Below are 13613 nucleotides of genomic sequence, written 5' to 3'. Positions count from 1 at the left end.
GTAAATAAATGCATAAATAAATCTGTGATCTGAATTCTGTGATCCTCAGTTTAAATGGTTCATATCTGAGCTCAGAGGACAGGAGGATGGTGACAGCTTTACAGTGGAAGTTTTATCTTTGAGATCTGGTTCACTTAGACTAAATGCACCCCAGATGGAGAGAACAAAGGTGTTTGTTTTTTATAAGACAGAGACAAGCAGCAAGGGAGGAGCAAAAGGAGCTATAAATGACATAAAGATTGATCAATACAGTGATAAGCAGAGTGTAAAGTGAGATCCTCCGTTGTACTGCATTAGACTGAAGTCCACATGTCCCTGCAGTGCGGGTTACTTATGGGCTAGTGCCACACACAAGATGTCATGTTGATACAAAACCCCACAAAACTACAGGTCACATGATGTACTTGGGGCTTGTATTCATTACTAAATAATTGGTTAAAATATCCTGAGCATCACGTATTATCAAAAATGTCTCTCTGAATTATCACAATATGACTTTCATTAGGTGCAGGAAGAAAGAAAATTGACGCAAGTGCCCCAAAATGACATATGTATACAATGGAGTGACAGAAGCTCTCTAGCGGCTATTGTAATTTTGAAAGGAGCAAAGGAGAAAATCTGACAATGTCATTATAAAGCAACAAAGTCAGCCTAGGAAAGAGGTCAGGATGGATGGATGGGTCAACAGCTTTAACATGGACATTGCTGTTTGTTTCCCATTTCCAACCATAAGTCTAACCCTAACCCTTTTTTAAAAACCATTACCATAATCTTCTCTAAACCTAACCAGACCTTAACCACAGTGCTGTCACATCATAAAACATCATTACATCATTACAAACATCATTATCATTATCAGTGATTTGTAACGGTTTAGGAAAGCACACCCAAATTATGATGTCCTATCAATTACTGCCGATATGGACGTCAGATCAGAAAACGCTTGTGTTATTCAGGAGTGCATGGACCAACAACATATTTTGTTCTCTTATTTAGAGGACTTGTTGCAGTATTTGTACCCAGTCCACAAGTGGCAACTACACACCTTAATACCTTTATTGGCTAAAACAACCATTACATTTGTCAACAGGGATTTGCATCCCCATGGTAAACACATGCGAGACACAATGTAGGTCTCATCACTCAAACTTCCTACAAAGGCAGACACATGTTGTGTATCTCCAGTCAACATAAAACAACTACAGAAACCAGCCTGCAAGTACATGACTACATTACCAGCAAAACGAAACTGAAATATTCAAAAATCACATACAGCTGCTAAAAAAACAGAAACAAACATTCATACTTGGATCCCAACAGGAGCAACAGATGGCAATCAGATCAAACTGTGACATAGATAACATAAATGTGTCATGAAAAGAAACATGGCATCAGTGTGAGCAGGATGTATTTCAGTATGAGGTGTCAGTGTAATATGGTGGTAGGAGAATCAAAGAGAGCTGTGACCTTGTAGTCATTGGGTCACTGTTAAAAGTTTTATGAATAATCCAGGAAGAACTGGGTGAGATAACTCAAATATTCATCATACAAGTTCATGTCTCTTTGTACTCCATGCTGGTTGAACTAAAGCCTCCGTGTTAGCTTCACCTACAAGTCAGTATTTGAAAATGGTTTTAAGCAAAGACAGCAGAACATGATGAAACTGAAATGTTTGCATTAGTGAGTAAAACCTGGGACTAATAATGACAGCAGCTGCAATCATTTTGTCTTGCTTTCAGTGAAAACTCCCATTTCATCAGTGCAAACACACACATGTTGAGATCCTGCGGCAAATAGATGTGCAAAAGGTGACTTACTATGGTGAAGTTCATGACTTTGAGGATCCAGATAGTTAGTGCCAAGTTGATCAGGATCAGGATCATCAGCAGCAAGACAAAGAAGTAAAGGCAGCGTTTCCTCCAGCCGTATATTCCCACTTTGTACACTTGTGGTTTCTCTGAACTCTGGACATTGTTCCTATGAGTGCACTGTTCTTGGGTCATCTGGAAGAGAGACAGAGAGAAAAGATATAAAAAGGAAGAAATGATTATGGCTAAGGGCAACATCTTCACTTGGGTTTTACAGTGTATTCGCATCTACAGACACAACAATAAAGGCAGACACTTGCCATCACTCAATCTGTATCTTTCAGGCATGTTTGCAGCCTAACAATGCTAATAATACACAGCTCTTATTGGACACTTTTGCACTGCTGTGTATTTGTTCCCTCTAGGATTCAACACAGGGGGTTATTGTTTGATGTGTGGTGTTGCTGAGAGTGATAAAGGAGCATGATATTAAAGCTGTCTTAATGGACATAGCTGGTGGTTTTCTATATTTTCTTATTGTCAACAAATTCCATGAATTCAAACCAAAACTGAATTGATCTGCTAACAAGTATTGTGCATGTATCCAAAGCCGTAGACCTCTGTTGTCTAAAAACCATGATATGGTGACATGTTCCTTCACCACAAGAGTTTGGTGAAGGAAAAGGCTCCAAGACTAATAACACTGATAACGTTTTCAGTCTCAGGAGAGTAGTTCAGTGTAAGGCAGATGGCACTGAGCATGTGCGGGAACGCTGTTCTGTTTACAGAGCTTCACTAGCTTGTTGTGCTACATATCACAACCTCTTTGACTTTGAACTACATTGTAAATTTCTCAAAGAACTTTAGTATAGTAACCCCTATTCCAAATGAAACTGCACATGCTCAGTGGTGTCCGTCTTACACTGAACTACTCTCCAGAGACTAAAAATGTGATTGCTGTTATTAGTCTTTGGAACCATTTCTAAAACAAACTAACATGCCCAAACTCTTTGTAATGAAGGAACATGTCACCCAGTGCAGCGGTGTGGCTCACTGACATGCTTTTAATGGTTTTTGGACAACAACGGAGGTCTACGGCACAGAGGAATAAGATGTATTAGTCTTTGGATACACACACAATTCTGGTTAGTAGATTAAATCATTTTTGGTTTGGCTCCAAACATGAGACAATTTACAGTCTCTTATTTTCTGTTTTGGCTGTTATATATATTTAGCTATTACTTGCACCCATTGAGCTTCCATGATGGAGCCTGCCATGGTTAGTCAGAGATTATTATGATGCAGCTGCAGAGCCTCTATTGAAAAAATGGCTTTCACATAAAGGATGGGTCACATTTGAACATTAGCACAAAAAACATGCCATAAACATTCCTCTCACATACTACACTTCAATACTGTCTGTTGAGCCACTGACCAGCCACTCAGTTCTGGCACAATAAAAGACAGTTTAGTTAGCAATCGCATTGATTGATTCCCCTATAAGTGGTCTATAACTCCATTATACCCACTCTGCCCCATGTGCTGATAGTAGCAATTAATGATGATTCTAATTGTCTGCCTGTGAAGACGAGGAGGCATTGTTCACTTCAATCGCCATAATAATGGCCTAATAACTCTGTGGAAAAATACAATTTACTGTCTGCCGCGCTTTGGAGTGCGCGCTTCAGACCACCAAAGCCAATCGTTTTTGACAACCGCACACATTACCCGCTAACTGAAACAAATGGCACAAGACAGGGCTCCGGTGAGAAAGTGCTGAAAGCTACAGAGGAGACTCCAAAGCACCACCAGTCAGCAAAACAAGGAAATCTCATTGTGTACAGTCGGATTTTCATTTTTGTTCGATAGGAGATGTAGAGAGATGAAGAGGCATGTCTTTGTGATGTCTCAGCTGATAGAAAAGCGGGAAATCAGTGCTGGGAGAGTAAACAAAGCAAAAAAAAAAAGGAACAACACCAACTGCCGTCCAAATTCAGATTGTTCTCACCAATCTCAACCTCAGCACTGCTTTTTTCTGGGATAAATTTAAACAAGACAAAAACCGTACAGTTCACCAGTGTCCCCTTGAGGCTACAATGTTCATTGAACCTTGTAATACCAAAAATGATCAACCAAAACCCTTGCTTCTGTTACAGCCGTATCACTTTAGAAGACATCCACTTGATTTAACTAATTTGGATAACTGAGGCTTCATATGGGCTTCACATCCGTTCTAAATATATTTTTGCTCAAAGCGAGGCCTGTGGATTTTGTCCCCCATCACTTACATTGAAAGCTCAATAGGAGGGGGTCTTTTAATGGCCAGTATTAGCAGGAGGAATGATTACAACACCCAAAACCTCTTTCAGTGTTCATATGGGCACCTGACTGTTGTTTTAATACAGACTTAGAAAACTGTGAACCTATCCTTTGAGGGTGGTGAAGAATAATTTGCTTTTATGTTAGCCAATTTCTGTGAGAAAGTGTTGTTGTCTTGCCCTGACCAATCAGTAGCGACTGACGTCCGTCCTATCATTGTCAGTTTATGTGGACCTGGTAGGACTTGCTAGGAGCAGCAATCCGTCATGTTAATTAAAGAAATATCAGTTTAAGAGATGTGTTATGTCTCTTAGTCTGACTTACAACAACACATACAGCTATTCTTAATCATGTCTACAAAGTTCTGTTTCATCAACCAACAAAAAAAGCCGCCAGTGAGCAAAGAAGATGTATTTAAAATGCTTAAAAAATGGGCTGTGATCCAGAGATCTGGAAGCATATGGAGATCCAGTATAAGAGATATCACTGTCTGGATAACAGGGATGAAATATCAACAAATTGTGGACAAAGTTCAATACGTCTATTCATAATCAATCCTTTTCCCAAAGTGTCTGGCATTGAACTCACAGTTTAACAGCAGCTTGCTCAAGCTGTGTGTTTTGTTCAGACTTATTCAAATATAAACAGGACAGCTGTCTGAGCCAAAAAAAAACTCAGGCTGTTTGATCAGCTCTCCGGTAAAATCCTTGTGGAGAGCTGCAGCCTGTGAGTGAGGATTAATAACGTGCCTGCATCACACTTTCTTTTCTCTTTCCATCTGCGAGCAGCGACTGCCGCAGCAGAGACCATCCAAATATGTCTGTGAAGATTCTCAGTCAACTAGGTTTGTGTTATCCAACGAGGGCTGAATCGAGGGCAACTGGACTTGGTTGTAGATACTAGAAGACGTTTCGCCTCTCATCTAAAGGGCTCCTTCAGTTCTAACTGACGGGCGGGGAGTCCCAGGTATTTCTTTCTTTCTGTGGGGTCATTATCGAGGTCATTGATATCACTTAGCTCATCCACATTCACATGGACATCCAAATACGACTGTGAGTCATGGAGCGAACCGCTGTTTTGTCCAATCACTTCTAAAAATGGGATCCAGAACAGGAATACTCTGACATTTGTTTACACAAAGACTGACAGACAGATTTTCCATTTCCTCTCTCAGTTTTTCACTCAGTAATAAGGTTACTGTTCAATAAATGTTTCATTTTATTTAAATAGATTTAAGGTGCTTTTGTGTGGCAGAAGAAGAAGTCTGTTTTATAAAAGTAAAGTGGATAAAAAAAAAATGTCCTTGATGACAGAAAAAGAACACACCTAAAAAAAAAACTGGATGCTGCAGAAGCTGCCAAGCATCTCCAGGTGTTGTAGAGACGAAAGCATCAGCAGCTTGGCAGGAGAGCAACACTCACAGTGACAACAACATCAGTGTCACCTGCTTACAAGTCAGATGGAGAAGTGTGTTTGTGTGTGTGTGTGTGTGTGTGTGTGTGTGCGCTCAGCCATTCATGTGTAAATGTGTTACTTTTCAGGTAAGCCTATAGACAAAGTTTATTTTTTCTTTTTGCTGAAGAAGCAGTTTGGCAATACTTTAGTTTGAGCCATGAAGTGTTTGTGTATGCGTGACGGCTACCCTGTGCATCCCGGTGAGCACTTTCTCACAGCGCCACGCGTCCGCAAGATGCAGTTAAATCCATGAACAGCAGAGGCAGTCACAGAAAAGTCACACATTTAAATTATCCCAGAAATCAGTAAGGGACATTTCTTTCTCTCAGGGGTCCATAAGCTGGGAAAGAAAGAGAGGAATAAAACTCGCCACTCAAGCATTTTAAATGAAAGGAGCTAGTGAAGACCTGAGGCAAGACTCTTAATGGTACAAACTTTTGGATGAATTATCATTTCCCAATGGAGGTTGATGAGAGGTGGTGAAAACTAATTCCCATCCTTAGGGAATATAGGATCAAAAAACCATAAAGTTTCCTTAGTTATGGACGAATTATACACTGATGGGCAGTTGGACAGAGTCAGAGATCAATCTGTGGCTGATTTAAAGTCTGACTGCCTTGTCAGTCTGTTTTATCTTTTGGAATGAAATACTACACTCATCAATTTAATCAAACATGACCTTGTCACACTGACTCTATTAATTTACACTTGCCAAAGAAAAGTTTGGTACTTGAGGTGGATGAGATACTGAATGTTGTCCGGAAGAATAATCTGCATTTTGACCAAACCATAACAAAAGGACAGATTGATTTGAAAGGATACAATATTATAAGGAAGGACAGGAACATAAGAGGAGGAGGACGAGGTGTTGCCCTGCATGTATATATTCAAGAGCGTCTGCTGTTTAATGTGCCGGATGATTTATGTGTGAATGGACTAGATAATCCTGTGGATTCACTTTCCTTTCCAACAACTAATGTTAAGTGGATGTGTTTATAGGCTCCTGACATCAAACACATTATACCTGGATAAAAATATGTGAAAGTTGAAAATTGATCTTGCTCTGGATGAAAGGATAGAATTAGTTATACTTGGAGACTATAATATTGACTGGAAACGTAGTCACTCAGATGGGAACAAGTCTAAGTTTAGTCAGTATATAGAGAGTCGTGATTTATTTCAAATGGTACAGGATAGCACAAGCACAAAGTAATAAAAAGACTTCCTAGAGGACTATATGAGTATAAGTTTTAAACATTTTAAATTGGAAGACTACCAGAGAGATTTGGCTGCTGTTTCATGGGACCTTGTGTACATGAGGATGATTTAGATTGTTCTGTCGATTGTTTTACGAAATTCTTTACAGATGTTGATGTCGACAATTAAAGCCAAACCATCCCCCTGGATCGACCAACAACAAAGAGAAGCAATATCTCAGAGGGACGAGGCAAAAGCTGTAGCAACTAGGTCAAAATTAGACTCAGATATTATGCTTTATAGAAAATGCAGAAACTTTGTTGTAAAATTTAATTGCCAGAAAAAGACCCTATATTATAAAACAGCTTTTGAGAGATGTAGAAACTATTCAAAACAGTTATGGCATATGGCGAATGGTTTGCTTGGTAGGTCCAATAGTGCAAGTGTGGAGGTTGATGGGAAGATTAGAACAAAACCAGTAGATATTGCCAATTACTTTGGCTGAAATGATCTCAGTTCCAATATGAATAATAATGTCTCAAATGAATTACTGGTAGGTGAAACAGACAAAAAGTTTATGAAGGAGAAACACTGAGGAGGAGTAAATTTTGATTTCACTTCCTGATAATATTGCTATTATTATTACTGGTCATATCTCTATTATTATGATTACGGTTGTTATTCTTATTATTGTTGTTATTATGCTTCTCTGTGTCTCTCTCTCAACCCAACCAGTCAAGGCAGACGGCCGCCCACCTAGAGTCCAGTTCTGCTTGAGGTTTCCTCCCGTTAAAGGGGAGTTTTTCTTTGCCGCTGTCGCCAAGTGCTGCTCATGGGGAAATTGTTGGGTCTCTCCAAATTAAAGAGTAAGGTCTTGACTTGACTTGAATTGAAATCCCCAGGGTATGATCTTATTGTCAACAAATTGTTGAAATCAGCATCCTCACATATTGCTACACCTGTAAAGTATCTATTTGATCTTTCTTTGCAACAAGGAAAGTTTCCCACAGAATGGAACGTGCAAAAATTTGCCCCATTCCTAAGGATGCTAAAATAGCTTTTACTGCACCCAACAGTCATCCAATTAACTTCCTCTCCTCCTTAAGCAAAATTTTGGAAAGAGTAGTACGTGATCACATTTGGAAATATATGGAAACTAATAACCTCCTCAGAGAGATAATGAGGAGACTGAAAATCACACTAAACAAGGCGGCAAGAACGGTCTTAAGGTGCGGGTTTGAAAACGGAGTGAAGGAACTACATATTATAACGGGATGGCCCGCAGTGGTCGAGCATGTCAGACAATAATCCTATTGCACTAATTTCAAAAGATAAAAAGTTTAAAAAGCCATGGAATTCATTACAATAAAGAACAGTGCAATGGAAATGTCGAAAAAGGAGGTAATTGAAATGAATTTGTCACATAAATAATGATGTAGGGAATGTTTAAATCACATGACTGATCAGCTGTCTGGATAGCATGAAGCATGGCCAATACCAGCTGACATGGAAGAACAATTACAACTTGCCCGATTAAAACAAATTCCTGCCGACCTCCCTCCATTTTTCTCTCGTCAAGGCACTATAACTATTTGTTTTGTTTCCAGTTGGCAACCTCTCCTTCTTCTACTCTGTTTACTGGCGGATTATTCACGCCTATACCGCCATCTACTGATGAAACTATGCGTTGCGTAGTCTAGTTTATTCGCTTCAAACCAGTTGATGGTAACGCACCTAATTTGCATTTTCCTTTTTGCAACATTTCAAAAGTTTGCTTAAAATCCTCTTGTGAATCTAATGGAAACACAACTTATGTTAAACATGGTCAAAGTTCCAAAACTCCCTGCAAATCAAAAACCAGGGCTTAAGGCTGCTCTGAATACTCCATCGAATTGACATCAGAGTGTTTGTGCATGTCCACGTTGTTGCTAAGGTTGTTTCATGGGTTGTTCATGTTGTCAACGCTCATATTTCAGATCAGACTCCAGCTCAAACATGTACGGATGTATCTGATAAGTTTTCATGTCAAGTAAAGAACGAGTAAAAGAAGTGAAATCCTACTACTAATGTTTGTTTACATATCCTCCAGAAGTGCTGGAAGCTGACCAATCAGAACAGAGTGGGCTCATCGGGAGGCGGGCCTTAAAGAGACAGGAGCTAAAACCATAGACTGTATAAAAATATGGACGTGGTTACCATGACGTCACCCGTTGGTTTCTGAGGAGCGGTTTTGAAGCTCAAAGCGAGCCTCTCCGGCCGTTGCCATCTTGGCAGTACGTGACACTGCCTAACTCCCAGCCAATCAAAAATGGGCAAAGAGGCGGGCCGAATGGCTGAAACAAGCCACCTTGCGGCTGGCGGACCTGTCACTCAAAGCAGCCATGTCCTTCATTATGCATAACTTTACGGCTTAATAAAATTTAAACGGATGAGTTATAAAAAAATTCACCCCCCGTACAGTTGTCATGAAAGGAGATATTAGCTACAGAGACCTAAACCGTTTTTTGTACCAGGCTGTAAACATGTTTTTTTCTGCTGTAAAGTTGGACATTTTAACATGGGGGTCTGTGGGGAATGACTCGCTTTGGGGGCCTCAAGTGGCCATTCAAGGAACTGCAGTTTTTGGCACTTCCACATTAACTTCATTTTTCAGCCCCAGAGATTACCGCTTGTTTCAGACAGAGGCTGAACTGAAGGGCTGCATAAAGAGCCAGTATAAGATAAATAAGGAGTTTTTTTTAACTGTAAATCATGCAAAGATATTCCAGTAAAACCCCAGAATATAAATATAGACCTGGAAATGTGCATGATACGTCCCCTTTGTGCACGGGTGTCATTCAAGAGACGTGTCATTCATATTTTTCTCTTTTATCTTATGAACCTTCCTCCCCAGGAAGTTGGATCAATCAATCTGCTTGTTTCAGACAGACACGACGTGCTGTTGAGATTTGTATAAATAAGCCCATAACACTTGCTCCTAACACCTCCTCTGCATTAACCTGCAGAAACTTGCAAATCGTTGAATTTGAATTTTTACAATGACAGATAAGGACTGAGCAGGACCTTGTGGTGCAACATTAGCGTGTTTGAATTTTTAAATCACACTAGTGGCAATGTTTGCTGTACCATTAGACAGCAATATACAGTAGACTTGCACTAAAATTATAATTCCACTTATTATTCCGAGCAGAGTAGCATGTCTGGAGGAGATCTTTAAAGCATATAAAATAAATTCTTAGTCTCTGTATCTTTTCTTTAAAGTTGGGTGTAAATATGTTTTTATGGACTGTAAAACTAATATTTGGTTTAAATGACATGAGAATGAGTCGTCTACAGTAGCTTGACAAACAGACACAGGACTCATAAAAAAAATCTAAACACAATAACAACTTGATAATAGTTTGTTATTACAGCACACATATTACATTGTGGCTTTACTCCCCTCACAAAGTGTGTCACAAATCATATGAATGTACAGCAGTAATGAAATATAACTCCTCTCTCTTTTGTACTTGCTACAGCCTCTTGATCCATGCAGAAAGACTACTGATAGCTTTCCAATAAGCTCTTAGGCTACAGGCTGAGTGAGAGAAGAAAATGGTGCTTGGTTACAAGCTAAATAATGGCCACTCTCATAAGAGTGGAGGTGTGTGTTAAGAAAGCAGAGTTGAAGAGCCAGGGAGGAAGAAAATAAGTGGCAAATTGGAGGAAAATCAAATCATTGGCCTTTGAGTCTTTTTTCCTCCACTGCTGCTGTCCAACGGCGCCTCCCATTCGGCCAACTATTCATTCAGAGAGCCTGAAGAAAACCCAGCGGTCCAAAAACAAAGTCTGTCTCTGATTAGAGAGAGAAATGAGGTTTTACAAAATGTTATTGGTTATTCCTGCTGCCAAATAGCCAGGCAGCTCCTCATTAGGACTTTTATAGACAACATGTGGATCGGTACCAGGACCCGACGGCTGCTGCCAATGGATCCGCCATTGCTGGGTCTCGCGCTCCTCCAAATGTATGAATACACAAAATGGCCGAGAGCCAGAAGCAGTTTATTGGCCGTCGCAATCTGTGGGTGAACAGACTAGTGGAGAAATGTGATTGGCTCACTAAAAAGCATTTCTTTAGATGATTTTAATGTTTATTTGAATTGTTGGACTGATTTCTTTTTCTTTTTTTTTGTTTTCTGTAAGGTTTTATGCTCCCGACTCCTCCACCTGTTAACCAAGACTGAAGCTGCTGTCTTAAAGTGCTCCTGTGTTGCTATTAACTGTCCTGTTCCTTCAGCTGGGAGAGACCCTGGAGCAATCATTTTTTATTGTACGGTTGAAGCACCAGAACCTCACTTCAAGTTTTATTTTTGTTTTCCTTTTTATAACCCTCAACTACAACAACAACAACAACAACAACAACAGAGAGTAGCACTGATGCAGTTCACACCAGATGAAACTGATGAAAACAGACTAATCACCAATCCAACCACACGCTGTTTATCTTAAGATCAGCCCCTTCTGAAGACGTATAGAGAATAAAGCACAGAGAATATTAAATATGCATGTGAAAAAAAAAGCAAAATATATTCAAATGATGTTTTAATGCGTTTATACTCAATAGGAAAAGGCAGATGAGAGCTGAAAGAGACTATTTGATCTGAATTTTACAGTACAGCAAATTTATCCTTTTTTTTATTTAGCATCTGTGTTACATGTAAGGTTCTGTTATATCTGCTCCACATTTGCCAGATCTTGAATCTTATTTTTGTGGTTCTGTTTGTCCGTCGTATATAAAAAAAACAACATTGTATGCACTGAATTAATTGCTGAGGTCTGGAAACATGGTGAAAACAACTAAAAAGAAGCCAGATGATCAGACATGTTGTAAACAATCCCTCAAGTGAGACAAATTTATATTGAAGAGAAAATTAAGGTGAACAGTAAAATTGTTACCTCAACTGTCTTTGCAGTAATTGGTGCGGTTGTGCAGACACAATGAGGGATTATTACTGACATTTCAGGTGTGATCAGTGTCTGTTTTATCTGCCTCGGTCTCAGATCTTTGCAATTAATTTTCATGAGTACAATGTCATAATAACCAGTAAGAATAATGGCCAAAACTGCACATAACAAAAAGAATGATCCTTTATTGTTCCTGCGCCGGCGTCTGAGATAAACTCTTGTATATTTATTGTACTTTGTGAACAAAGTGATTTTTGACCCTTTAGTTTGAAGTGCACCAGCAGCTCTGCCTTTTGTCCCACTTTGTTGCCCCTCATTAACACCGAGTCCGCAGCGCTCTGTTTTCACACGCCGCCACTGTTTACTGGCCCATTACAGATGAGACGAGTGCGGTTAATACTTACAGATAGCCGAAAAGGTCACAGAAATCACAGTAAACAGTTTAATGAGAAGGTTTAACCTGCTCAGGATCTGCTTTTCAGTGACTAAACAAAAAAAAGAAAAAGAAAAACAACTGATTTTACTGGCTAATTCTGCCGTACAGGCGTGAAGCTTTTGGGGGGCCCGGGGCCAAGCTTGACTGGAAGGCATAATGAATACTTAAACAGCTGACTAACTTGGGCTTTTTATGTTTCTTTTTAATCCAGTGCAAACGCAGAAATGGTTGTGTTTGTCCTCCCTGTTTTTGTAAGTAGCTTTGGCACTGTCGAGCGCCTGATTAGGATAATTTGGCAAAGCTATGTGCTGGACTGCTTGTGCGCCCCGTGTGACAGATATGATACTGAAGTGTAGATTTACAATGAGAAGAGAAGAGCTACATCTAGTATGATCTGTTATAAAACACTCTTTTTTTCATATATAAAAAAAAGAGTGTTAAAAGCTGTTTTGTAACACAATTTGCAGGTCACGATAGAAGTCAAAGTCAGTTTTAGTACCAGTTTCATCAGGGACTTACTTACTTTCAACTTACTTTTGTAGATATGGCCTTCATTTTTTTTTATCGGTTATGATAACACGGTACTTGAGGTCATCGTGGGTCCACTCAGGTGTTGAGAACCTGACCAGGCAGGGACTCAGGTCAGGCTGAGTCCAAGTTGTATTCAGTTGAATCGAATCAGATGTGTGACCATTGTATTCCCACAGGTCTTATGTCTAATACCTGATCTGATCACTTGTAATCATCAGAGAAGAAAGAGCTGTGTTTTTTGAGGCACATGGAGAACTGTGAAGTTCAGGAAAAATGGCATGTATTGCTGCTCTTTAGGTAGGAAAAGAAAATGAGTCATTTCCTTTTTCAGTCTTTAAGCGGTTATGATGGCTGCTGGTTCATACCCAACTGGAATTTATTATGACTTGAGAATCACAATTACTGTCGAAATCAACAGTGTGTCAGGCTGTTGTGGTGTAGTCTACCGCTAAACCTTTCCTCTTGATATCAATGCAATAGAAGTGAGTAGGTTTTCTTTCAGCGTTAAACAATGACATTTGAAAACAAAGTGACAGTTTGTCTTTCTTGAAACAATGTCACAGTTACTCTGGATAATCTGCACACGCATACCTCGCTGTGAACAGTTTTCATTTGGAGCTATATTCTACCAGACGTAAAAAGAAAACACAGTTTACTCCTCGCAGTGAGGTCTGAAGACGATCCTTACTAACAGAGCACTGATTCTGTAAATACACACTGTGGTTGATGTATTTTTAGCCATATCAGAAATATCTCAACCACTGTTTTTTTTGTACAGTCATGGTCACCAGAGGATGAATGTGACTTTGGTGATCTCCTGACTGATCTACTCACTTATCCTGTGAAATATCTCAACATCTACTGGATGAACTGGCACAAAAAAATGGAGCAGACATGCATGGTTCCAAGGCAATGTATCC

The 13613-nt window shown here is 39.6% G+C and overlaps 1 protein-coding gene across 3 annotated transcripts in view; it reads right to left on the bottom strand.

Moving 5' to 3' along the window:
- The window catches only part of sgcd (sarcoglycan, delta (dystrophin-associated glycoprotein)), a 326697-nt gene that overhangs the window by 151751 nt on the left and 161333 nt on the right, over positions 1–13613 (bottom strand). For all 3 annotated transcript variants that reach the window (XM_042432225.1, XM_042432226.1, XM_042432227.1), the window contains one exon: positions 1818–2003. In XM_042432225.1, the coding sequence (XP_042288159.1) occupies positions 1818–2003 (186 nt within the window). The remainder of the gene's footprint in view (positions 1–1817; positions 2004–13613) is intronic.

The sequence above is a fragment of the Thunnus maccoyii genome, chromosome 13 (assembly GCF_910596095.1).
Source record: "Thunnus maccoyii chromosome 13, fThuMac1.1, whole genome shotgun sequence".
Classification (NCBI taxonomy): domain Eukaryota; kingdom Metazoa; phylum Chordata; class Actinopteri; order Scombriformes; family Scombridae; genus Thunnus; species Thunnus maccoyii.
The sequence above is the reverse complement of the archived record's forward strand: the minus strand, read 5'-3'. Positions and strand labels throughout refer to the sequence as shown.